At 36.6% G+C, this 26,949-nt stretch overlaps 1 protein-coding gene across 2 annotated transcripts; it reads left to right on the top strand.

The window, feature by feature from the left end:
* Positions 1 to 841: 841 nt before the first annotated feature.
* Positions 842 to 26,444, top strand: AZIN1 (antizyme inhibitor 1). Of its 2 annotated transcripts, none has more exons than XM_026703518.2 (12): positions 842 to 1,161; positions 9,042 to 9,179; positions 11,704 to 11,901; positions 12,085 to 12,258; positions 12,423 to 12,595; positions 14,226 to 14,360; positions 15,949 to 16,030; positions 17,141 to 17,215; positions 18,806 to 18,968; positions 23,585 to 23,700; positions 23,848 to 24,062; positions 24,727 to 26,444. In XM_026703518.2, the coding sequence occupies exons 3-12, from the start codon at positions 11,800 to 11,802 to the stop codon at positions 24,836 to 24,838; spliced, it is 1,347 nt and encodes a 448-aa protein (XP_026559303.2). In that variant the 5' UTR covers positions 842 to 1,161; positions 9,042 to 9,179; positions 11,704 to 11,799; the 3' UTR covers positions 24,839 to 26,444. The 2 variants fall into 2 exon arrangements, with proteins under 2 accessions (XP_026559303.2, XP_026559304.2); XM_026703519.2 differs by lacking the exon at positions 842 to 1,161 and adding an exon at positions 1,331 to 1,692.
* The last annotated feature ends 505 nt before the right edge of the window (positions 26,445 to 26,949 follow it).

Here is a 26,949-nt window from a genome sequence, read left to right as displayed (position 1 = left end):
CTGTAACCTGAACACTTTGAACTTGAAGTAAGAAGCTGTAATCTGGAACAACTCCCCCCCCCCCGTTGCCAGCATTTACAATAATTTTGTCTGATTTCAGGAGTCCAAATCTACTTGATAAATCGCCTCACTGCCCTCTAATGAGTGTGGAATAGTTCTTTTAACGGCTCTTGAACAGGGCTGCCTTTTCTAGACTTAGACAGGCAGACCAGCCGTCCAAATTCAAGCGACAGCCAATGCTCGAGCGGATCTCCCCGGGGTCGGCCCAGAAATACGATTGTCATCTCAAAAATGGGCATCGGCCCTGGGCGTGCAAATCACCTGCGGTGGAAATGCCATCGTAAGGACAGCTGCATCGGTTGGGTTTGAGCCCATCAGCAGGCAGCTTCGAAGCTTTTGTAAAAACAAGGCAGAGCGCATGGAATAAAATTCACTTGCATCTCCTAACTGGAAAGCGATATCCAGATCTTGTGCTGATCTGGCTATCAAGTCTTCTTCGAACCCTGACTCTGCCACTTCTTCCAAGAAGGCAAGGACACCACAACGGACGCGCTTGGCGAAGCTAAATCGAATTCTCCTACCCTTCCCAACCCGTTCGAACCTTTGAGAGAAACTGCGCCCCTGGGCCTCGCCGAGGCACATGCGCAATGTCTGTCTTGCCGGAGAAATTCGCGCCGGGGGGAGAGAGAGGAGGAGAAGGAGGTGAGGAAGCGCGCAGGCGCGCCTTTGGTGCTCCGGGGGAAGCGGCGCCTCCTTCCTCGCACGCTTGTGACGCGTGGCTCCGAGCCCCTCCTCTGGCCCGGCTTTCCTTATAAATGCCGCCTCGCTGCGGCCTTTCTTCCTCTTCTGCCTTCTCGCGGTGTTCCGCTCCCCGGTGTTCGTGTTGGTTGCCGTCCCGCCGTCTCTCTGGCCGCCCGGGTCTCTCGTCGCCTCCTGTTTTTCATCTCCTTTTTCCCGCGAGGTGCCTCTTCTTCGAGCTGCTTCTGCTCCGCCGCTTCAGCGCAGATTTGCGCTCTTTCCCTGGTCGCCCCCGCAGCCTATGGCCCTGGAAGGCGCCGTTGCCGCCTCCTGTATTTCTGCTGTAGGTTCCCACATCACTCTTTAAAAATTCCGCCTAAAAAGAGAAGACGATTTACCAAATCTTTCGGGCCGTTGTCCCACGTGAGTATGCGATTATTCGGGGCCTGGTTTCTAGATGAAGCGGGGTGGGTACCCTGGAGGGGAGGAGGCCCCCTCCGGGACTGAAACTTGCACTCCAAAGGCGGCGGGAAAGGGAAAGAACCTTCGACGCGGCGTGGGGGGGGTGTTTGCGTGGGTGCGGGTATATCTCACAGGTGTCGCGGAGTGGGGGGGGCACCCACCTTCTGGGGAGCTTCGTAGAGGGCTGCCCTGTGACATCGGCGCGAAGTTCTCGGGAGGAAGAGCCTCCCCCGCCGACCAAGACTAGACTAGACTAGACTAGACGCGGGGAGGCGGTCGTGCCTTGGTCGCCCTCTTCCGAGGGAGGCATTTTAACACGCTAGAAGCGGAGCTCTGTACAGCTGGCTGGCTGGCTGCTGGGCATCCCGTCCCAGTTGGTGTCTTGAGGATGGGGAGCGCGGGTGCTTCGCGCCGTTTGGGGGTGCATCTCATTGCGCCTCGGCAGTTCCTCCTTACTTCCGAAGCGGGGGAAAAGCGCCCGAGAGGTCCGCGGTGCGTATGCCTGTGTCGGAGGGAGAGAAGCGGCTTCTGTTCTAACATGGCGGACGCTCGCGTGGGCGGAGAAGGACCGCTGTCTGCGGCGGGGCGGACGCCTGGTCTGCTCCGGCGCCGGGCGTTTGAGGGGAAGAATCGAAGGGGAGCCGAGAAGCGGGAATCCAGGAGTAGCGCCCGGCGGGGGACATAGTGGAAGGGCTCGGTGGCGGTGGCGGCTCAGCTAACATGGCGGATTCCTGTGGAAGGGAGTGGGAAGCCGCCGCCGCCGCCGCTTGTGTGGCTGCCTCAGAACTGGGTCACTTCGCAGGGAAAGGCTGAAGAAGCAACAGCCGTTTAGCCTGTTGTCACTGAAGGGGGAGGCGAGTGGAGACGACCGGGGTCGGGTGGGTGGGCGTTGTCAGGCTAGGAGGAAGATCCCTGGTTGCCCTGCGAAGCCGGCGTGGCCCTCTCCTAAGCCCGGGAACGTGATTTTGTCGGGAGGTCTTCCTCTGAATGGATTGGGGAGATTGGGCTCGGGACACGGAGGACCCCATTTTGTGACAGGGAACGACCGCTGGTAACCTGCCAAAGCTTTCTTCCCACCACCTGGGTGTGCGTGGACGGGAAGGTTGAGCTCAAGCTAGACTAGTTTATGTTGTTGGTTGCCACCAAAATAAGGCTTCTTCTTCTTCCCCTTGTGAACGTTGAGGATTCCCTGAATTCTGTTTCTGATACTGGAAATGAAGAGTTGGTGATCCTGTCACAGATTAGTGTGTTACTAAATTGCATATTTTGGCTGACTGAAGTGTGGGAATTAAACTACAATGGAAAGGTGAAGGGGTCTTTGCCTGGAAAAATAGTTTTGACATAATTCAGGCACCAGCATCTCCTATCCACTCTTTGACATGTAATTGTCCTTCATTAGGGTATCAAGTGGATATTATGACAGTTGACAGCATAAAGTGACACCAATTTCACCAGTACTCTCCTTTACATCAGAATGAGTGGCATTAATATCAGAGCCTTACTTGGATCCTAACCTTTAGTTTACTAAAAATAAATAAAACAAGCCCCTTAACAATGTTATTTCATGACCAAAAACTATTAGAGATCCATGTATTTTCCACCCTAATTGTTGGGGATGTTTGTGTCATATCAAAGAGATTTGGTAAGTTCACAAAAAAATGCTTCTATCTGTACAAAATTTACAGCAGTTCTGTTGGTCAGAAATCCACAGTATTACAATAAGCCAAAGTGACATTAAAGAATGTCTTCAGTTTTTGGGGATTTTGGCAAAAAGGAGAGGATAGGGAAGAAGCAAGAAAATACAAAAATTTGGCAGATTTTGCAATGGTGAAAAGTGCTGGCCAAGCAGTCTCTTTAAAAATGCTTAATAAATACAAATTATCTTTTGAATGGTCTATGCTATTAATCTAACTTTAAAATTTAAAGCCATTCATGCTGCTTCAGGTAATATGAATTGATACTATATCAATCTACTTGGACTCTTAGTGTAAACAAGCATTTTCTGCTTTAATTGTTTTGGAATAAGTAGAACCAACTCTGATTTAGTTGTAGGTGAGCAGAAGTATAAGTTAGGTATTACTAAACATATGTAAAGGAAACCATCCAAATTTGGGGATACAGAATTAATACTGGGTTTTGTTTTTTTGCATGACTGTTTACAACTAAGGTAAGATTAAAGCCCAACAAAAGCACATAGTTATTTTGTAGTCAGGAACAAGAATTTATACACTGAATTCCTCCTTTCTTATCCTAGTGCTTGTCAGGTAATTGCAATTGGTTTCTTGTAAAAAAAAAATGCGGCTTTTAGAAAACGTTGGAAGAATATGTTTAGCTGTTACAAAGTTATTTCTTTAGTCTGACCTATTTATGAAAAGATTTGGATAGATAAAATGAATATAACTGTAGTGCTTCTCAGTTATGATACAACTTGACAAACATTTTACCCTGGGGTTGGAGAAAAAATAATGAAGCTATTTAATGTCACGAGATCTTTAATTTGGTCATAATATTGATACATAAAAATTAACACCTTGTTTATATTGATCAGAATTGGCAGTCTTGATTTATAATAACTGATGTGGAAAGCACCTTACCTCTGCCCCCTTTCCCAGTATAATAAAATTGTTACAGATTATTAATTGAACATGCATCAGAACTCATATTAAACACATGAGAGAAAGGCATATTGTTTTTGCACAGAGTGGCCCTTCTATTCTTTATTTGATATTGTTAATGCTTGTATTATCAGTTTACATAGGAAGTATATGCTCTGGAAGTATAAATGAAGTTTGGAACTCAGCACCTTTAAAAAGAAAGTACAATTTGTATGTATTTCAAATGAAAATGAAACCTAGCTTTTTAGTTCCGGTAAAGACTAAGAAGCACAGTTCTTGGGTTTATGTATAGGAGTCCCATAAGAAACAGTATCACTAACTGTCCTATTTTTGCTTCTTCTTCACAGTGCTGTAGATAACATTTGAAAATTATGTGTGTGAGTTAACAGCTGGGAGTGTTTTTAATCAAGTCTTGTGGGTGGGTTCTTCTAACACAGCTGACTAATGAATGATCTTGGTGAAAGGGGAGGAGAGTCTGTTCCAGTCTGGACTGGTCTTGCCCAGTTCTTTACTTCCTGTGGTGTCAACAGTACTTTTGCTGCCATGGCTTGTAAAACATTGCTTGTGAAATAACATGTCTCCAGCCCATATGTCTCAGTAGGATTGGTGTCCCCTTTCATTCTTCATTTGCCCACTTATAGCACAGCTAGGAAGCTTCTGTATCATACGGCAGGCATATTAACCTATCCCACCTATAGAGAAGCTGGCAGCTGATGAACTGTAACAAACCTCAGAGCAAGCCTCAAAGTGACAAATTTGGGTTAATTAAATTGAAGGATTTATTGCACACAATAGATCTTCTGTTAGGGATTTTAATAATATCAAGCCAGTTGAACCATCTGATTTGATTTGTTTTTTTCTCTAAAGGTAAGCTTTACCTTTAACTTAAAATTTGCTTCTAGTACAGATTGTTAATTCAAATATTACTTGCTTTCTTAATCATGACTTGGAATGAAGGAAGAAAGACAACACATTTAAGAAACCAGCTTAATTATAGAACATGATAAAAAATAGCCCTTTTGCTAACAATAGTAAGTTTCAGGGTTGCTGTGAAAAACAAATATTAAAGGAATTAAATATGGAGCTGAAAGGAGAAGGTAACATTCGTCTAATTCATTTTGAAACATTTATTGACTTTAGCACATCTGGGCAATGAATTGTAATAGTAAGTAGTTAAACATACAGTGTGGTTATGCACAAATAATGCTTCATGGTTGTGTATAAATCTTGTTATAACTTGACATTTTCAAGTATTTTCTTCATACAATACTACTTAATAAACTTCTTGGAAGTACTGAATCTTGGTGTTACACTAAAACTTCTTACTATTCTATTGATAATAAATGCATACAAATCACAACTGAAAAAGACAAAAAAAGTCCCACTTTGTGTTAGAAACTATACACTAATTGTCTATATTGACAGGAGCCTTCAGAGAGATTCTTGTATGTTTGAAATATTTAACTCATTTTGAGAAGACTGTATAATTTCTGTTGCATGTTTATCTTTGCCATGAAAAGGATGCACCGCAAATACATGTAGTAATATTGATGTACATGAAATGGATACAAGACAAGGTGACTTTTGTATGGCTGCTGTGTGTATCCAACAATTGTAGTTTGTAAACTGATTTATAATTCTTTTTTTTAATTGATTATTTTTTTAAAAAAAATCCTGTTTATTGCTTTTATAAATGAGCATTAAAAGTTCTTGAATGGATGATACCTAAAGTAGGCATTTAACACAACAATAGAATATTTAGTCAAAAGGATTTCATATTTAAGAGAACTTTATTTTTCTAAAAAAATTACACATAATCAAAACAATATTTAAACTTACAAAATATATTTCATATACTTATCTAGTCATTGCTTTACTAATAGCTACTATACAAAACTATGATCAGAAGAAAATATTATTGTAAATTTTTACAAAATATTAACAAAAGCCCATAGTAACACATATTACAGAATTCTTTGCTAGATATTGATATATTGATATATTTGACATTTAAAGATTCTATATTGAAGTCACAATCCAAAAAGTAAATAATTGCACAACCATATGATATGATTTGATATTTGAGTTTTTGATAGAAGTATGTTATGGTATGTTAATTCTGTCATGGATTCCATTAACTAAGAAAACAACTTAGGAGACTTTGAAGCAGCCAAAGTACATGACCCATATTGAACTATGCCTAAATTTGAAGATACCTCCATTATTGTGAATTGGGAAGACTAGCCAAAACTTTTATGATGGGAGCAAAAGCAGTATGAGGAATTGGAGGGAGACACATGTTTACTCTAAATATTTAAATCTAAACATATTTTCAGCCCATTTGCTCACATATTTCTTTTTAAGACCATAGGATACATTTATTCATATTAATATCTTAGGCTATAGATATATTTTTTTTCCTGAGCTGTATCTAGTCAGTGCAAACTTTCCTCATTGGAATGATCTTCAGGTCCTTCCACACACATTGCCCTCTTCTAATGATATTTGCATTTATAGTTCAAATAATATTATTAACGTCTTAGCAGGTGGGAGTACAGTATCTGGCTGGTTTTGCCTAGACTTGGAAGCCTAGCACAGTTGAGGATGTCTTACAATTGAATAGGAGAAAGGAAAGGCAGGAAAGTCATACATTCCACACGCTTTGAAAGAGATTCCCAGTGATCAGAATTAAACACAATATTTCAGGTTAGGTCTAACCCAAACTTAATATAGTTACATGTGATAAGTATATTATTAACTTTGCTAGTCTTTAAAGAAGTTTTTCCTTCTTGAAACTATTGCTATGGGAAAAATTAAAGTGTGGAATACTGCAGTACAGCAAAAGAGAACAGAAATGGACAACAGTTGGGTCCCAACCTATGAAGAGTACAAATATGTTAGATTACAGTCAAAAGTAGCTTATCTCACTTCCACCTCTGCCAGAAGATACAGGGTTAAAGTGGTTGTTTTCTTATATTACTTTAATCTTTGTCAGAATTTTTGGAGATATCACTTCTGCATTTTAGAATCCTCTACCTGTAGTGATAACACCAACCACAGAAGGCAATAAAATGTTTTACAAGTGTAGATTGGCTTATTGATTAAATATTTTAAAGTAATTGTTTTTTTAGTATATCTCAATAACAGCACAGCTACATAGAAGTATTCACAGTTAATCAAACTTGTGTCCTCATTAATGGAAAAGTTAAGTATGTCCTAAGTAGAATTCCTAGAAATATATTACATGATCCTCCTGTTCTACCATATTTCCCTGAAAATAAGACAGGGTCTTATTTTCTTTGGGGCCCCAAAATAAGCACTAAGACTTATATTTTGGGGGTGTCTTATTTTTTTCCATGTAAGGGAGGCCCACTTCTGCTTGCTTGTGGTGAGGTAGGAGGCTGTGCAATGTGTCAGTGCTAATGCTGCCGCGAGGCAGGAAATAGAGCTTCCCCACGTTTCTCACACCGGCTTACCTTGGCCCCCACAGCCAGGCCATCCACACTACGGCAACTGCCTTGCTCATGGCCACAACACTAGCACTCTACTCGGCCTCCTGTTCCATTGCAGCCGCAAGCAAGCAGAAGAAATGAGCCGGCGGTCACATGGGCTCCTGCTGCACATGGTTGCCAGTGCTGTTGCTGCGAGGCAGGTGCCAGGGCATGGATGGTCTGGCTGTGGGTGCCCTGAGGTGAGCTGAAATAGGCAGTTGGTTGGATGTGCCGGCTCTTAAGTAGGGCTTATTTGGGGGGGTAGGGCTTATATTTGGCGCATATGTGTAAAACATGCTAAGTCTTTTTGGGGCGATAGATCTTATTTTCAGGGAAACTGATAGGCTGCATTCTGAAAAATATTAGAAAAAAGGGAGAGGTAAATAGAAAATAGAATAACAAAGAGAATTATGTAATATCGCTGACCAACCTTCATTCACATCATCCCTCCAGCTAGTGTTCCTATTCCTATGGTGCTTGTGACCAACCTTCATTCACATCATCCCTCCAGCTAGTGTTCCTATTCCTATGGTGCTTGTGTGAACATAATTTGCTACCAGAGGGAGGGATTCCAGCCCATTCCTTCTGTTCGATCATTTCATTGCAGAGGTAGATAGGTACACTACCACTATCTTAGCAGAATTGCAGTAGACCCTCTGGCATTTAGCTTCTCTTATCCCATTCACAAAGCACAATTTATTTATTATGTCGGCTTACGCTAAAATCCTGTAAAAGCTTACACCAGTAAGATTCACACAAATAGCAGCTGCTTTAGTTAGTAATGCTTCAGTGTATGGGTTATAGACAGGAAAGAATTCTGCTATATAAACCTAACTTTGCTTCATAGTTGCTCTCACTAAAATGATTGAACTAGTTTCTATATGGAATTTACCTGTTGGAAGTGCAAAAATGGATGGCCAGTCACATTCATTTCCATCTGTGAAATGATGGTCTGTGTGGATTTAATTATTAGGTCTCACTTCTTATATACTTCCAGTTATTATCCATCAATTTTTAAAAGTTAGTCTTGCTTGCTTGCTTAGTCAGATTTTTCATTAAGCTTATTAGTCAAACATTGAATATGTTCACACAGGTTATTGTTTGATCGAACCTTGGTGATCTTAGGCTTAATTAAGCTCTGTGTATCATGCTATATTTCATTTTATGATAGTTTAGATACCCTCCCCAATATATCCAATTGCACAGTTTTGCTGGATGGATTTTGGTATCCACAGGATTTAGTTACTCTTCACCATAAATTAGTCCTTTGTGGAATTTGCATACATGGCTAATATGGTCAAGAATGTGCTCCTATTTACTGGTCTTTAAAAAGACAATTTTTATTAAAAACAAACGTCATGTTTATGACTCAGAATAGAAACTATTGCTCAGTTCTTTGTTTCACCTCAAAAATGTATTTACCAGTGTTAGTTTTTTTCCATACATCTAGGAGATATCTTTAGACCATACATTTTGAAACAGATGATAAACTCAAGTTTCCTGCTATTTTTATGACATAGGGAGCTGTGTGAGGAAATGGGAAGATGTCATGCTGTTGGGGCAGATGTGTGAAGCTGTATACTGATGTTTGAAATTTATTTTTGAAAAATGGGCCTTGGAAAACTTGTGAATTGAACAATTTTAATTAAATAGCATGCCAATGTACTAGAATCAACATAAGGGAATATTTGTTTTGTGAATTAATGATAAATACTTGGCTATATTTTCTTCATAGGGCAAGCTCTCTGATCAAGTTTACAACTATCCAGAGGGTTTAGGAGAAGTGCTTTATCGAGAACAGTTCGACTTCAACGCTGAGCCACCTTGGGAACCTAGCTGATGATAGTAGGGTTCCATCTCCTAACTTGTCCATGTAAGTCTGTTAATCATAGCTGATTTCTCAGCTATCTGAACAACAATAAACCACATGTTATTTTTAAGTTGATCAGCTAATGTCGTTATCTGTTGTCAAATTTTGATACAATCCAACTGGTCATAATTCAGTAAAACTGCATTCAAAAATTAGTAGTATTGTAGCCTTATCAACAGTCTTCTAAGACTGTATATTTTTATTAATATTACAATTCAAAACATATTGCTAGTAAAAACTAAAAAAAATATTGTAAAACATCAAAAACAATAAAAATATTTAAAAATAGTAAAGAACACTAAAACTTCAAGCCATGAGGCTGCTGCAGCTGCTAATTCCTGACCCACATGGCAGAGACTATGCCATGAGGGTCCATCTTTTGCTAGTATTATCAGGCATGGTGGAGTTCATGGTTTTCTCCTGCTCACACAATTATAGTCCTGCTTCATAGTCTCTTAGTTACTATAGAGTTACAATGCACATACATACACATAAGATTTTGATCTGATCTGACAACTTTCCTGATTCCTAGCAAATGCCTTGGCTAGTTTTCATTACAAGATTCTTGGAAACAATTTGCTATTGTCATCTGATGACTGAGTGGAAGTGGCTGGACCATAGTAGCCTAGTTGGATTCATGTGTAAGGTAGTGGTGTGATGGCTTGGCAGTTAAAGATGCTGAGGTTATCACCTGGAAAGATGGCAGCCAAGGTTCGAGGCCTGAACACCATGCAACAGGGTGAGCTCCCGTTACTTGCCCCAGCTTCTGCCCATACCTAACAGTTTGAAAGCATGTAAATGTGAGTAGATAAATAGGTACCACTTCAGTGGGAAGGTAATAGCATTTCATGCACCTCTGCATATAGTCATGCTGGCCATATGACCACAGAAATGTGTTTGGAAAATGCTGGCTCCCTCTGCTAAGAAACAGATGAGCACCACCCCCTGAACTGGATGGTGGAAATCTTTACCTAAGGCAGGACTAGAACTCCGCTTCTAGCCTGGTGCCTTAAATCAAGCTAACTCTCCAGTTTCTTTTCTTTCATTTAGTTATGTCTCAATCTTGGAAACTGCCTGGACAAGTCTCTGCAGTTTTTATGGCAATTATTTTTGGAAATGGTATGCCATTGTCTTCTTGCTAGGGCTGAGAGAAAGTGACTAGCCTGAGGTCACCCAGTTGGCTTCCTGTTTACAATGGGACTAGAAGTCATGGTCTCCCATGTTTCTAGCTTGATGCCATAAAAATGTCACCAAATTGGCTCTATTACTAAATTATCTGAAGACATATTTTTAAAGTGGATTGTAATCCTTAAATTCAACATTAAACACAAAAAGAATTTTCTATACAATAGTTTGTCTGCAAAATATTTGATACATCTCTGTTAAATCATTAACATCCAGGTAAACTGTCAAGAAGAAACATGTTGTAAGATCCTATGAGATAAGGGCTTATTTGTTTCGTAAGACTGAATTAATCATATTATGTTAGTGCAGGTTCCTCTTGTCCAAACAAAAACTAAATACCTGCTACTACAATAGCAAAGTTTCCCAAGGTTGTCTTGAATAATTTGATTGCTAATATTTTCTAATCATTCTGGAAATTTAATATCTGCTCGAGTTGACTTACCACATTGTTTCTGTTCAAGTTCTACTCTGAATTGATTGAGGGAAAAGTCAATTAAATATTAATTTACTGCAAAGAGTATTAATTACCATTGCCTTGTCTGATTGTATATTCAAGTCCCATTAATATGTTTCCAGCTTTCTCTTCCATTGATGCTATAAAAAAGAGACTGTTTCTATTGATACTATGTAGGATGATTGTGGTTATAGTCGAATCGCTATTATCTGGGTTTGGCATCTGAATTCTTTAATTGTGAATGCAGAGGACTTTTATATTTCTGGAAGAAATGGTATAACAAAAACCACTGGAGATGACTACATCATTCAGTAGTAAGCTAGGAAACTGGGAAAGTGGTAGCTAAAGCTGAGGAACTTATTATTCATCTCAATAAGTGGACTTGAATTTTTAAGGTAGATTGAAAAAAAGTACTTTGAAACGAGTGGGCATATGTATTGCTAGATATTTAACAGAGATGTATCAAATATTTTGCAGACAAACTATTGTATAGAAAATTCAACCTGCAAGTTTTCCTGGATTTACACTATGGCTGCACAATTACAATTTGAGTTAAGGAGATGCTAACAGCTTGACCACCTGGCTCTAAAGTTCCTTGTTACACTTCTCAATGCCTTCTTAACTCAAATGCCTATTTCCTTGAAGGCACATAGCTATTTGAGAACTTGGAACAGTATGTATGGTAGTTACTTTATGTGCTACTCTTTCTACAGCCTAAAAATTGAAGAAGATATAGACATAGAATAACAAAGTTGGAAGGGACAGATATTAAATCCTTTTTTGCTACATGAATCTATAATATCTTTATTCAGAACAGTAGTTTTTCACATGAAGGAGTTATCCATCTATAACCCGAACTAAAATGAGCCTGAATTTTTCTTTTAACAGTTTGTTGCATAATTTAAGGATCCAGCTCTAAGGCTTTGTGGCCTGTTCCTTGTGTTTCTTGGTTTATGACTGTCGGCTTTGCGGAATACGGCTGAGATGAAAGGATTTCTTGAGGATGCAAACTACTCCATTGGCATACTGGATGAAGGAATGAACATTGCAGATGTCATTGACAACTACATTTGTGAACATACCCTTGTAAGCTGTTTTCACATCCAATTTCCATTATATTTACTTTTACATAAACAAATCTTACGCATATTTGTAAATCATAATTCTGAGGCAGTAGTTAGGAGAAAACGACAAATGTTCTCTAAATTTGTTGGCTTTTCACTAAAGTTTGCTCGTTGTTAACTGTAGATTAAAATGCTTCCTTTATAGACTGGAAAAAATAGTTTTTTTATTGGCGATCTGGGAAACTTGATCAAGCAACATATTCACTGGCAGAATGTGATGGCACCAATAAAGCCGTTTTACAGCCTAAAATGTAATTCCACCCCTGGTGTACTCGAGATACTATCAGCTTTTGGAACTGGGTTTGCATGCTCAAATAAAGTAAGTCTTCAGAGTTCCTCTTCTCATTCTCTTAAAATTTCTAGTTAATGCTGCCCTCACCGACATAAATGTAAAATTTATTCTTAACTTTTAGTCAATTGATTTTTAAAATTTTGTTTCTAAGATTTAAAAGTGATTTAAAAACAATATGTTTTCTGTTTCAGACTGAAATGGCAATGGTTCAAGACTTGGGTGTTTCTCCTGAAAACATTATATTCACCAGTCCTTGCAAGCAAGCTTCTCAGATAAAATATGCAGCAAAAATTGGAGTAAACATCTTGACATGTGATAATGAATTAGAATTAAAGAAAATTGCTAGAAACCATTCAAATGCGAAGTAAGCTTAAATTTATTGATTTTAATGTGGTGGGAGTCAAGTAAAAAAAGATATATTTCTAAAGTGTATTTCTTGTATAGTAATATTTATTTACATGCATCTCTTTACATTTTTCAATTTAAAATGGATGATTAAGAATTTAGCAATTTTTGATCCATTCATTTTCTTTTTATGAATTACTTTTAAAAAGTACTAATCTTTATTGATAATACTTTATCAACATACCTTAAAACTCCATGACACAGAAGTTGTTCCTGTCAAGATTATGTGGGCAGTCAAGAATAAGAAACACATCTATATTATATGTATATATCCCTATGTTGCTTGGGACTCTGGCTTGAATCGAATTTCTGATCAGATGACCATCTGAAAATTGCCTCAAGATCCCTTTAGTATCCAGAAAGTTTCAGAGGGGAAAATCAAGTACAAATCTAGAATGGCTCACTATGCTGTGTGATAGAATTATGGTGCTGCACCAGCAATGCACATCAAGCTTTCTTCTAGGTTACAGGGATAGTAGCAGCATGAAAGAAGGATTATCTAAAAGAGATAAGCCTTTTAGAGGTAAGCATGTGATCATTAGAAATAGTAATTAAAAAAAAAACACCCCTGCTTGTCTAACTTGCCTTGCTCTGGTTGTTTACAGTTCTGGAAGTATCTTTTGTTATTCAAAGTATCAAAAAATGAGTTCGGCAGTAGAGACATTTCTTTTTCTAATTTCAAGTTCTGCATAAAAATATACTTGTAATATAGCCATGTACTTGGGTAATGATTTATAAATGTCAGATATGTTTTATTTTGTCCCATGTTACTGATAGATACTGAAGCATAGCACTTTATGATCAAATAATTGAATTAAAAAGAATAGTGGATAACATTTGATTGCATGAATTTATGGATAAATCTGTATTTGCTGTTGACCACTATTCTGATATTATAATACTCCAATAATTATATTTGGCAAACTGCCTATGTAGTAACTTATGTAGGCTGTGTTAATGGGAAAACAGACAATATGATTATTTCTGGAGGTACACATGCACCAATTCTTGGAGAAGATTATGATAAACCTGCAGCAATAAATATGTTATTCCAATCTCTAAGAGCAATTCTGCCTATTAACTGATACTCAGTTTGCAAATAGATCTTTTATTTTAGAGACCTGAAGGAATAGAAAATTTGAATTTCCATCAGTTTATTTAGGTTTTAGTGAAAGAAGTAAGCATTTATATTTGTCCATAATTAAAGGAAATGTATAAAATACTTTCTTCAGTTTGCTTCACTATCCAGCAGTGTACCATATATAATGTATATTTTTAAAGGAATTTGGATTATGATTGTACTAAGGTAATGGCTTTTCATTGCAGCATTCAACAGACTTTCTGCTACAACAGTCTTTAGCAGCTGCATTTCCAACCCCCCCAATGTTTTTTCTGACTCCATGTTGTAGGCCCTAATTGGTAGTTTTCTCTCTGTACAGGATTGTTTTTATTAGGTTCCCATGACTCATCCGTCGACAGAATTGGAGTAATGACATCATAATCAACATGCTTCTGACAGTCTTCAGGCTTCACATGTGCTGATGCTGCTGTAAACCAACTGTGCTCCAATCATCTTCCCCTTCTCTTAGGCTCTTACTTCATATTGCCACAGAAGACATAAATGGAGATGAAGAGGTGACTATGAAGTTTGGCACTACCCTGAAGAATTGTCGTCATCTAATGGAATGTGCTAAGGAGCTGAATGTCCAAATAGTTGGTGTTAAGTGAGTAGACCTGTAATATTTCTCCACTCCTTGCTGTCATCTGTATTGAAAAGGCATTAGGAATACATGAAAAATTAAAATTAAGGCTGTGAGGGTGACCAAAACTTGCAGTGTATGTTGCGAAAATGCACATAACATTCCTTCTAGATTAGATTAGATTAGATTTCTTTATTGGCCAAGTGTGATTGGACACACAAGGAATTTGTCTTGGTGCAAATGATCTCAGTATCCATAAAAGAAAAGAGACATTCATCAAGACTCATAAGGTACAACACTTAATGATAGTCATAGGGTACAATAAGCAATAAAATCATACTAGGAAACAGTCAATATAAATCGTAAGGATACAAGCGACAAAGTTACAGTCATACAGTCACAAGTGGGAGGGGATGAGTGATAAGTGATGAGGTGGTTAATAGTAATAGTAGTGCAGACTTTGTAAATAGTTGGACAGTGTTGAGGGAATTATTTGTTTAGCAGAGTGATGGCATTTGGCAAAAACTGTTCCTTGTGTCTAGTTCTGCTGTGTAGTGTTCTATAGCATCGTTTTTGAGAGAAGGAGTTGAAACAGTTTATGTCTGGGATGTGAGGGGTCTGTAAATATTTTCACAGCCCTCTTTTTGACTCATGCAGTATACAGGTCCTCGATGGAAGGAAGGTTGGTAGTAATTGTTTTTTCCGCAGTCCTAATTATCCTCTGAAGTCTGTGTCTGTCCTGTTGGGTTGCAGAACCAAACCAGACAGTTCTAGAGGTGCAGATGATAGACTCAATAATTCTAGGATAAACTCTTGCAAATGAGCGTTTGTAGCATGAATCACTTCTCATATAGCTTTTTGCGTATACTAATATTTTACAGAAATATACTTTATATATAGCAGCAAATTGAAGGCATTCATGGTACCAAAATAAAGTTTCTGCTTCAAAGTTAGTTAATATTTAAAGCAAAATTGCAAACTATTAGATTCGGGATTAAAACATTTAGGCTCAATTATTCTTCAGCATTCTTCATGCATCTTGCTAATGAAGCTTTTAATCTTGGCAATTCATCACCTATACTATGTGTTAGCTCTTGATCTTCGTATTTATTTGCAAGATAAAATAAATTAACTTGATTTTAATTCAGCAATTTTTGTTAGCAGTTTAGAAGAATGGCTTTGTTAAGTGGAAATGGTTAAAAAAAAGAATATTTCCCAAAAAAGCGATTTTTGAAGAAAAAGTCTTGACCATTGTGAAAATTATATATCATTAAATCAATTATATTAGTTAAGCATCCCTGTAAAGTAGTTGTGAAAAGGTACCAGATCATTTCTTCATATTGTGAGAGAATAAGAAATGCCCAACTGAATTGTGGAGAGAAAAAAATACTGGAAAACATCACCTACACTGATACTTAGTTTAATTATTTCTTACCTTATGTTTACCCAAGATTCTTTTTTTATTAATATTTTAGCTATTACATAATTTGATGGATTTGAGAAATTAAAATATTTTTTTGTACAGTCTACCTTAATGTAAGCTAAAACTTTTTTGTAACAATAATGCAATGTTACCTCAAGTAACTTCTAGTTCTTTCTTTTTTTATAAAAGGTTTCACGTGTCAAACCCTTCCATGGAATCTCAAGCATACAAAGATGCTATTTCTGATGCTCGTTGTGTATTTGATATGGCTGTAAGTACACTAAAACTTGAGTATATGCACCTGTAAGTTCAGATCTTCTTGATACAAGAAGCTAAGAATCTGTACGGAGTGGGAAATGTGTTTGGAAAATTGGCTGTACCATTCTGGACTGAGTAACTCACGGTTTGTCCAAACTAAAACAGAGACATTTTGAGTGTGTTACGGAAAAAAATATATCAAGAGATGTTTAAGGGAACAAGTAAGGAATGGCTTGCTTCCTTTGTGGCCTCTTGTTCATTTTAATTGTTGCCATATTTGAATTAAAATGCAGTATATCCCATGTCCCTCTCAAGTGAGTGGGCTAGTTGGATATTACAGTGGCACCAAATACAAGGAGAAGGCGTACTATCAGCCTGCCTGCCCTTGTCGTCAGGCTTCCCAGCTAGATATACTATACTTGAAGGGTTCTAAGAGTCACTGCACCACACCACCCTAGATTTCAAGTACAGCATATTTTGCCTATTGGGGGACAGGATCTTCCAAGCTTTTCCTTTCTCTATTTCTTTTTCGCAGTTACAGTGGTCTTGTCTTTTCCTCATTTTTCCATCTTAAAACACTTACACACATATTGGCTGTTGTGTGCACAGAGCTTAGAAAGTTTTACACCTCCCTACAAGAAACACTTTTTAAAATGTAGTTAATTTATTTTAATTGATTTAAAATTTATGATAATGTCACATTTCTACATTAAACATGGGTTTTTCTTCTATTACAATGGCTGGGTTCACTGCTTGATAACTATTTTGAAAAGCACACCTGAATGCATAAAAGGAGAAGTGGGAAGACTCTTTTTCCTGTTACAAAGTCACAGATCACAAGTGAGATCTTTCAGGAAGTTTTCCAAGCCTTAGAAATGGTTTTCAGGGCGCACAGAGGATTGCAGTAGGAAATAAGAAACCTGTATGCTGTGACCAGAGTTCCCCATGCCATTTGTTTGGATCCAAGCTACAATATTTACAATATTAGTTTCATTTTAAACTATAGAAATTCTTATAGCAATGGAACAGGGTACTTAGTTGAGGAGTTGTATATAGAAGAGTAAACATTATTTGAAAAAAATAATATGTTATAAACCGCAAACTTCCTGCATTTCTATTTTAGGAAGAATTTGGCTTTACCTTGAATATGTTGAACATTGGTGGTGGTTTCACCGATCATGAACTTGATCTGGAAGAGGTATGAAATTAGATCCTTTTCCAATAAAGGAGATTATTTTCTTATAGAATTTGCCTGTCATTTTATTCAGTTCAAACTTCTGTTTACAGTACTATGAATGTAAACTATAAGGTTTCTTTGGCAACAAGCAACAAATATTGTAGTTTCACTTACAGTACAGCATGGACTCTGCTTATTTATCAAAATTGTATGGCCATGCATACAAAGTGACTTTGGAGGACATATAACCGTTAAATAAAATAATATGTAAAAAGAAGTCACTATTAAAAATACAAAACAGTCATTATTAAAATATAAACAATTTATATATGGTTGGTTGGCTTGGTTAGAACTTGAAACATCCACATATTGGATATACTTACCAAGAGCACAGCGAGTCCTTTGCACCCTAACATTGGGCTTACGTTCTCATTTCAGGAAAGCTATCTGTATAAATACCTGGACGGAGGCAGCCTTTACAATTATAGTTGTATATGCTTGACTTCCATAAAGCCCCAAAGCCTGGTTCAGTTGGAATTCAGTATATGTGCAACATTAAGATCTTTTCAATGTAATGAAGATTCTGAACCTATATTGTAGGTGAACCATTGCAGGGAAATGGGGCTTGAAGCTATGTCTTGTATGAGCAAAATCCAATTTTATGGCACCTTCAAACAGGAAACAAATCTGGCTGTGGACAATAATTGTTGGACTCAAAAAACTATGTGGGTTATTGCAGCTAAAAAAACCCCAAAGAATTGTAGAAAATTACAGTTTTAATCTTTTTTTAGAATTGCTGCAGTATGACAAAATGTATGCTTTTATAAATAATTGTGTGATACTGTTTTAATACTTCCCATTGGCTTGTATCACCTTTATTTCAAAGGCAGTTTCATTGTTTTCCATCATTACAACATGTGAAACTGGTGTGATTAACAATTTACAGGTAGAATAAGCCAGAAAGGGAAGCCATTATATTTAATCAGCTTGTTTATGGGCTTCAACTTTGGTTTATTCTGATTGGAAAATCATTCTAGAAGTTTATATAATATGATTGTTGGGGGGGGAAAAACCAAGAATAGTAAGTTTGCTATTAAAACTGCTCAGGGTCAAGAACTGCCAGTTATATATGGCTAAAATGGTTGATAGCCAAGAGCTGGCAAGAACCTTGTATAAGGTAGCTGCCATGCGCTGCTCTGAGATCTCTTTAAAACAATGTTGTGTAGAATGACTGGATAGAGGAGCAGCAAGTTACTCTATTAAGCATGCATGCCTTTGGTGCAATTTCTAGGCTACAACTTGGAAGGGAGCAGTCAAAATCTTGGTCATCAATCACTGCCTTAAGCAACAACCGGGTCACATAACTATGTTCTCCACCTCAAATGCTTGGATCTATCTAGTATGCAGCTGTAATACTAATAACCATTCATACAAGTTTTCTTCATGAAGAGTAAGTTATGATAGTCATATTTCCTTCAGTTAATTTCCCACCAGGGAGTCAATATATTTTATCTTATAGTTCAGAGAGTACCAGGGATTCCACAATTTTATCAAGTTGTGATTGTTCCAATTTAGCAGAGAATTTTCAAATGTTCATATTCTATTTTTTAGATTAATCGTGTTATCATTCCGCTGCTTGGTACCTACTTTCCTGAAGAATCTGGTGTAACTGTGATTGCAGAGCCTGGATGTTATTATGTTTCTTCAGCATTTACTCTAGCAGTTAATATTTTTGCAAAGAAAGCTGTTCAATCTGGTGACCCTTTCAATAAATGTAAGCAAAATTTGGCAAATTTTTAAATCTGTATAAAAACTGTGAAGAGACTAATCACTATTCTGTATCCTACTCAAATATAATTCCCCTTTTAGATTGTTCAAGTTTTTCTTTTTAAGAGATGTCTAACAGGAGTTTATACAGAGTATTTTAAAATAAGCATTTATAAAGAAATAACAAAATCAAGCTATAGGAAGTTTTCCAGAAAGCTACATTTCTTGGAGTAGCTTTGTAAGAGGTAATTGTTAGAACAAAGGGCCCATTTAGTTAGCTTAATAAGAAAGCAGTCCTTAAATTGTTTTCTTTAGTTGCTTAAAAACTAGGTCATACTTGGAAAAAGTTCAGGCTGAAAGTTTTAAAACTGTAATATATTTCCTTGTAAAATAATTTTTTTTTCATCTTTGCATCATACATATAACATCACTTTGAAGCTTTGAATTCATTTGTTCTGTATCTTTTTTCACAGTTGAAGAAAATTCTGTGTTTGTTTACAAGTATTACCTACTTTTGTCTTTATATTCTCCTCCCTGCCAAATTATTGCGCTTTCCCTTTTGTCCTTTTTGTTCTTCAGCATTAATGAAGTCTTAGCAAAACTTCTGCTAGTTGTTTGGACTATACCATCTCAAACACTTTTCAAAAGTCTTTGAAATACAACAGCTAGCTTTTGCCAGCTAGTAATTGTTTGTCATTCCTTGTCAGGCAATCCCACTGGTAATTAAGCACTTTTCCTGGCTTTGACCTTTCCTTTGGAAGAAAATGTTCTTTGTAAGTGATATGTGTACTAATGTGCCTGGTCTTCTGTTGCCCTTGCTTCTAGAATGGGTAGAGATGGGAACTGATCATCTGATTCCACAGCATTCCTTGAAACTTTCAGTTGCCTTGATGTCAATTTATCAAATTTTTACTGGCCTGTTCCCAGAAAGATTCTTTCTGAAGCAGAGCAAAATAAAAGAAGCAGTTACATAGTTAATTGAACAGTGGTCTTAAGTTGTCTTCTCTGGTGCTTGGATCTTTTTCATCTATAATTAGGGGTCTCATTCATATCATTAGGTTGCTTTTCTGCCTTCTTGATTTTGCTGTGAAGATTTCTATTGTGTCTCATCCTTATACTCCACATTTGATTACTTGTGTAGTTTCATGATCCTTATTAAATCCACAACTACTTGGATAAGCATTGTTCAGTTGCTGTCACTTCATCCGGTCTACCCTCAGTGACTTTTCATGTAGCTCAAGTCAAGATCAGCAGTATTAAAATCACAACTGTACCTTTTGTAATAGGTTCCTACGTCTTCTTTGTGGTCACTGCCTTGGAATTACTGAGACCTCAGCTGACCCATATGTATCCTCATAAAGTAATATTCTGATTCTGTATCATCTGATACTCCTTCCTTTTCTTCATCAGATGCCACTATATATGCACTCAACACAGTTTCCTTCAGATTAGAGTTGCCTTTATATGGAGAAATTGCTCTAAAAGACAAGTGCCCTTGGCTGAAAATACAGCTGACCAGCCTGGATGATTCAGTAATTGAAAATATTCAGGGTTCCATAAATCCTTGATATTGTCTTGCAGATTTTTCAGGTTTTTTAAAATATAATTTTATTAAAGATATTTTTTAAAAAATAAGCTTAATAAAAGTAAGACAAAATGAGAAAGCTAAAAGCGCAAAAAAAGAGAAAAGAATGTGCCTCCACTTTCCTTTACAGCAGTTATAAGTAGAATGATAAGTTTATTTCTTACTGTACAATTATAACTTTGCAGGGTCTTTCATCTTTGCAAATCTTTCGTCCATTTGTTTTAAAAGCAATCAGTTTGGTATCAAGTGATTTAGTCAATTTAATATTCTTCTGTAACAAACCCTGTGTAATTCCTATCTCAGCAACTTGTTCAAGCAATCTTCATTGTCATCACTTTTCTGGTTGCCATTGTAATACTGTAATCCAAAAAGTGTCTCAAACAAGGAGAGAGGAAAACACAAACTGTTTGTCATCTTACTGTGCCCTTAATACTTTCTTCTCTAATGGCACTCTGTGGTTAAAATCAGCATCACAGTCCAATAGTCAACAAAACAGTCTGACTCACCCATTACCTTTATCTTCTCTTTTGTAAAATCCACCAATTGCCTGTACTCAGCAATAGTAAATAAAACCATTCCCATAAAGGGCTGATTTGTTTGTCTAACATAATTCCAAATTTATTCAAAAGCAATTTCATCAAAATTATCTTTTAAAGCAACTGCCCCTTTACCCATGTTATATTTTACAATAACTGTTGCTAGCTTTTACCAAGAGTTTTTAAGTCTTAAAGCCCCTTTTATTGGAATTCGCTAAATGGAATTGAATCCTGCTGCTTAGAAAATCCTTTTTAATCTGTAAATCAATTGCATCCAAAAGTGATTAAAAAGTGAGGTTTGGCTCAACTTTCTGTCTGCATAATGGGCTCCATAATAGGCTGTGAGCTTGGTTGAAATCCCTGAAACTCCTAGCTGCCCAACGAGCTAGAAACCAACTCATGCAGTCTATTCACGAGGAGCAGCTATCTGGAGTGCAAGTGGGCGATCTCAGAATTTCTCCTTTATCTGGTAAGACTTGCATGGACCAGTCTGGCTGCTGCTTTTACTGTAAATGCTTACAGGATGTCTAGTTTGCCATGACCCTCGCCAGAAGCTCTGGCAGTTTTTTAAATAGCTTATGGCAAAAAAAACATTCTTTTTCTTTTCAATAAAGTGTTTTGGGTGATTATAGTCATTTTTTCAGAACTCCCTCCTTACTAATTATAGTGGAAGCAGGATTATCAGTATAACTGTCCTCATTTTATACTGATAGACAGGGAAGACAGTCAGGTGCCACAGGACTCTAAATTTATGTTGCAGCTGACCTTTTTTGTACATGTTGAATCTTTACCATTCTTATTTGTGGGGTAAAATGGCCACTTTTGAAGTATGTTTACTGGAGGACAAGAAGAAAGTAGTGAATGTGGGTTTTTTAGATGTCTTGAAGTAACAGATGCAAAAATATAAGGATAGTGTTGTAACAACTGTTTTGGCAGGAGTGGAGGCCTTAGCAGACATGCCTGTTTATAGGTCTTGTGATATCTCAAGAAATAACAAATGAACCCACGATCTCATCAGTCTTATATGTTCAGAGATATGAAACACCATAAAGAAAATGGGCATTAAATTGTCATTCTCTAGTTCCATTTCTCGTATTATGTCCTAGACTATTTGCATCAACTTTTGCGTAGCCAAGGAGTTTGTTAACATCTTTAGCAGATTGCCTTCTTTGTATTCTTCCCTACAATTATATAAAAATGCCAGATTCCATCCTTTCAGTGAGAAAGAGGCACTGTGTATCAGTAAGCATTTCCTTTGGCTTAACCATGATTCAAACCTGTATTCTAGGTGGACATTTTCTATCATGAGATAACTTAAAATCGTAGAATCTTTTTTATATTGCAATTTAACCTGACAGGGAAAAAGTACCTTCTTTTCCATTGACAGAGATTGTTTTCAATCTGCATTGTTACATATTTCAGTGGATATTTTTCTTCCATGTTTTACTTTTCTGAATCCTTTTACCTTACAAATTCTTCTCAGCATTCCACCCAATGGATCCAAGATCTCTTTCTGTTGTATTATAGACATTTCAAGGCTCCTAAGAGTACATTCCATTGAGCAATAGTTTTGTAAGGAATAAAACATAGACATGCCCTCATTTTTGTGTGTTGCATTTGGCAATATTTTCCATGTCTTTATAGCTTAGTTTTCTGCAATAAAGCAACTAATTTAGCTGTGTTGTGCCTATGATATTTTTGCAACGTAGTCTTCCAGAAGCAGGGATTCAAGTTAGAAATCTTAGAAATCTTACATTTTAGGAAAAGCCAACCAGAATTGTACTGTCTCCTTTTGATGGTGTTCCCTATATATATTGGCTTATGAAAAGTAGTCATAATATTTCAGCCATTCATTTTTATAGAACATTATTTGATAAATATATAGACACAGGTAGCTGCACTGTTAGGGAGAGCTATACTTTTTTCAGTTCTTCTTGCCCAACATTGAGTAAGCTTGCTAATTGCTTATATTAGGATGCAAATATGATGATGATGTTGAAGTTGCTTACTTATGTTTCTTCAACTAGTTATCTGTGCATTTACTTCTTGCACTTGGCAGGTACCTTTTCCGACCAGCCTGACCAGCAGCTAAAGAGTTTGGATACTATTGTGGGGAGGCACAAGAATTAGCAATGTGCATAGCATATGCCTCCTGTCTAAATATCTGATATCAGATGTTTCTGATGATGAATCTGTGTAGGTGCAGCTCCATAAATGCAAATGTACAAATGACCACTTGGAAAAAAAGCAACCTATTGTAATTTGCATCTTTGTGATCAGATGGTATTAAGCAAACAATAAGTTTTATATGCGTTACCTAACCATTTGTTGTAAAATGTTTTTATATATTTCGCTAAGTTTATGCTTCTTTCTTCTAAATCTATTAACTGTTTTCATACTCCTGTAACATGCACTCATAGAAAAACTATAGCATTTAAAAACAAAGCACCACCATAAATTGAAATTTACTGTGTAATTTGTATTTGATTGCTTATTATACAGTGGAAAAAATGCAGAACGATGAACCAGCCTTCATTTACTACATGAATGATGGTGTTTATGGTTCTTTTGGAAGCAAGCTATCCGAGAATTTGACTACTGTTCCAGAGGTTCACAAGGTAAGGGCATACTTATATGCTACAGGCTAAAGTCTTTGGTATATTGCTTTGGACTACATTTTGTTATCATTTGCGCTCCTCATAAGTAAGTTGCTCAACAGTTGCTGTTCTGAGTAATACATAACTGCCAGAACTGTTTTTCTTTAGAAATACAAGGAAGATGAGCCTCTGTTTGCAAGCAGTCTTTGGGGTCCATCCTGTGATGAGCTTGATCATATTGTGGAAAGCTGTCTACTCCCTGAGCTGAATATTGGAGACTGGCTGCTCTTTGACAACATGGGTTCTGGTTCTTTGGGTGAACAACCTGCTTTTAATGATTTCCAGAGGCCACCCATTTACTATGTAATGTCAATCCGTAACTGGTAAGCTTACATTATGTTATTGTGCTGCTGGTGGTAAATTAAACGAAGGTATATTTCTGTTATTTGAGAATAAAAGATTTCTAACATTGTTATATCAAAAGTTAAATCATAATTGATATGTTTCCTCAATTATATTTCATTTTTTAGACAGGAACCCTTTTCCCTCATACATACATGGCACGTATTAAATAAACTTTGATGAAATGTAAGGACCTTGTACATTTGAACAATGCAAGCTATATTGGGAGGGGGTGGTATGGTATTTTTGAAGCAATCATTTTTTAAATGATTCCAGCTTTAGAATAGTAACTACAATGCTGAGTTCTTTACATTTCCATTCAGTTTGAAACATGATTCACTTTCACAGGTAAGCTTTTTTGGCCTCATAGAAGAAACAAGTAGCAACTTAGTAATGATACCAAAAAAACCCCTCCCTTTTAAGGAAATTATTTCTATATGCTACAGCAAATAAATAATAAAAATGAATTCTGGGCATAATGGCTGGAAATAATTAAATATTTGCTTGTTTTTTGCAATTTTTGTATGATTCTTCTTAGAGTTGGAACACAGTATCACTGGAATATTCCAAAATTTCTTTGAATAAGAACGTTTTACCCTGCTGTATTACAATGCTGTTGCTTGAATGTCTGTATTTTCACTTCAGGTGTGAGATGCAAGATGCTGGATTTATCTCTGACACGCTGATGAAGAATTTCTGCTTTGTGCCTTCTTGCATTCAGCTGAGCTCTGAAGATGGCTTTTCTATTGCAGCTTAAACAGGCACTAATGCTACATTTAGCCTTGCAGTTGCTCATCTATAATCTTGTCTGGTCACAACATTCCAGAGTGAAAGAAAAGTGGAACAATCTTGAATGAATTATTGAAACTTGAAATCAATTGGGACCAGGCAAACCAGCTACAACTAAATTCACTGGGGGAGTAAAGCTTACATAATAAACATCCCGAAATGTCAGATCATTTAATAGTTAAACAGAATATGCAACAAAATGGATGACTTAGTTGAGATGGAAACCCATCACTTGGGTTCTCTGTTAAACAGTTTACATACAAGTACAGTTTTTATACTAAGGATTTCTGTTAGAAAGTCTTGTAAAGTTGTCTTTCCCCAGATATATGAAATATCAAGGGAAACAAGTGTGAATTTGTTAGCAATGTTAGTATATTTAGAATGTGTAAATTTGTGCTTTGAACTGTAGTTTAATAAATGTAAAATTGCATCATAGTATTTGTTGTATTTCACCCTTGTTCCTCTCTTGTATGAATGCAATAAAATTTTGTGTAGATTTTACTGTTCCCTGGAGCTAACACAGGGAAGAAGTCTAAGCAACAATGATAGTTTAAGTACAAAAACATGGAACTTAAATTGAAAAAACTTTAGATTTAATTGGCAGAACATTAAATCATGACTAAAAAATAAACTAAATTTATAACACTAAGTTCAAAATTGAAATGTAGGTAGGGAGCTTTCTGAAAATTTGATTTAAGATTAAGCTTTTGTTCTTTTAAATATTGAAAGCAAGACTATAATTCTGAAAATAGGATATAATTAGATTTCAAGAAACTACAGCAGTAAACATAGAAATTTTTGAAGCTTTTACTCATTATTACTTAGACTCTTCCTATACTTTGATTAATTTTAATTTATTTTACTAACCTAGTGGTCTTGGTAGCTATTTTTGAAATGTACCAAGTCAATTTCAAAGTGGAATTTGTATATCTAATTTGGTGATGCAAAATGGGCTGCCAAGTGTAAATGCATTTTATATTAGTGCCAATTGGTAGAATGTTTATGCCTCAATTTAGTGGAGCTAAAATGCACTGTTTGCTAGAGGAACATCATTATAGAAAATGGTTCTCTACAGCATGAACATCTAAAATTACAGGTACTATATTTGAGATGCTTTTCACTTGCATGAATGGTTTCTACAGCTAAATCTAAGTGACCCTGAGCACTGACCATGGCTGTGACATTAAAGCACAATAAAAACACAAACTAATTCAGTTTTCCAATTCAGGCAAAAGACAAATCATTTTCTTAGCATTTTGATCCAATGTCTGCCAGGGTTCTGTCAGTCTGGAAAAAGGGGGAAACTGTCATAATTCCCCCAGTCTCTCTAATGATGCCCATGACTCTGCTATAAGTTTTTAAACTATTGTGAGTTTAACCAACTCTGTTGTAAATGGTACAGTCACCTTGGAAATGTCTGTATTGTATTTGAGAGTTTGCCATATAAAAACTGGTTTGAACTTAGTATATATTTGAATTTATATGCTAAAACCTATCTTCTGTTTACAATATTGTAATATCAGTTTTGGAATAACACAAATATAAAACTGAATGATTTATATATAGCAAATTAATCAATGGAACTTTGTCTTGTATATAGTAGAATTATTGCTTTTGGAACTGTCTTATCTGCATTCATATGGTCATCTATAATAGAAAATAATCAGTGTTCAAATGCAGTAAATGGTGGATTTAACACTGCTTATTAACTAGTTAGTAGGTGTAGTGAGACAGGGAGGGACTATTGCAACTATGTGTCTCTTGAACTATTGTGGTAATTGCTTAATTGCCATTGGTCTCAAATATATATTTTACATGCTGACCTTAGTTTCATTTAATAGTTCAAATCTAAACATCCATTAGGTAAAACAAGTGAATTTTGGTATGAGATCCTGCAGAGGGAGAGAATAATTTTGCAAAAGGGTATATATCTACCATTAGTGCATGGATCACAACATTGGTGAGCTTTTTTTGACCACATGAACAATTTTTTTTTGTAAATTTTATTTGAGTTTTCACAAAGAGAAAAAAAATACAAATAAAACATCTTTTTTGAAAGTAGCGCAAAACTTTTTTTGA

This window comes from Pseudonaja textilis, chromosome 3 (assembly GCF_049901715.1).
Source record: "Pseudonaja textilis isolate UNSWEBS1 chromosome 3, rPseTex1.2, whole genome shotgun sequence".
NCBI classification, from domain to species: domain Eukaryota; kingdom Metazoa; phylum Chordata; class Lepidosauria; order Squamata; family Elapidae; genus Pseudonaja; species Pseudonaja textilis.
Note: the sequence above shows the minus strand (reverse complement) of the source record. Positions and strands in the feature narration are given on the sequence as shown.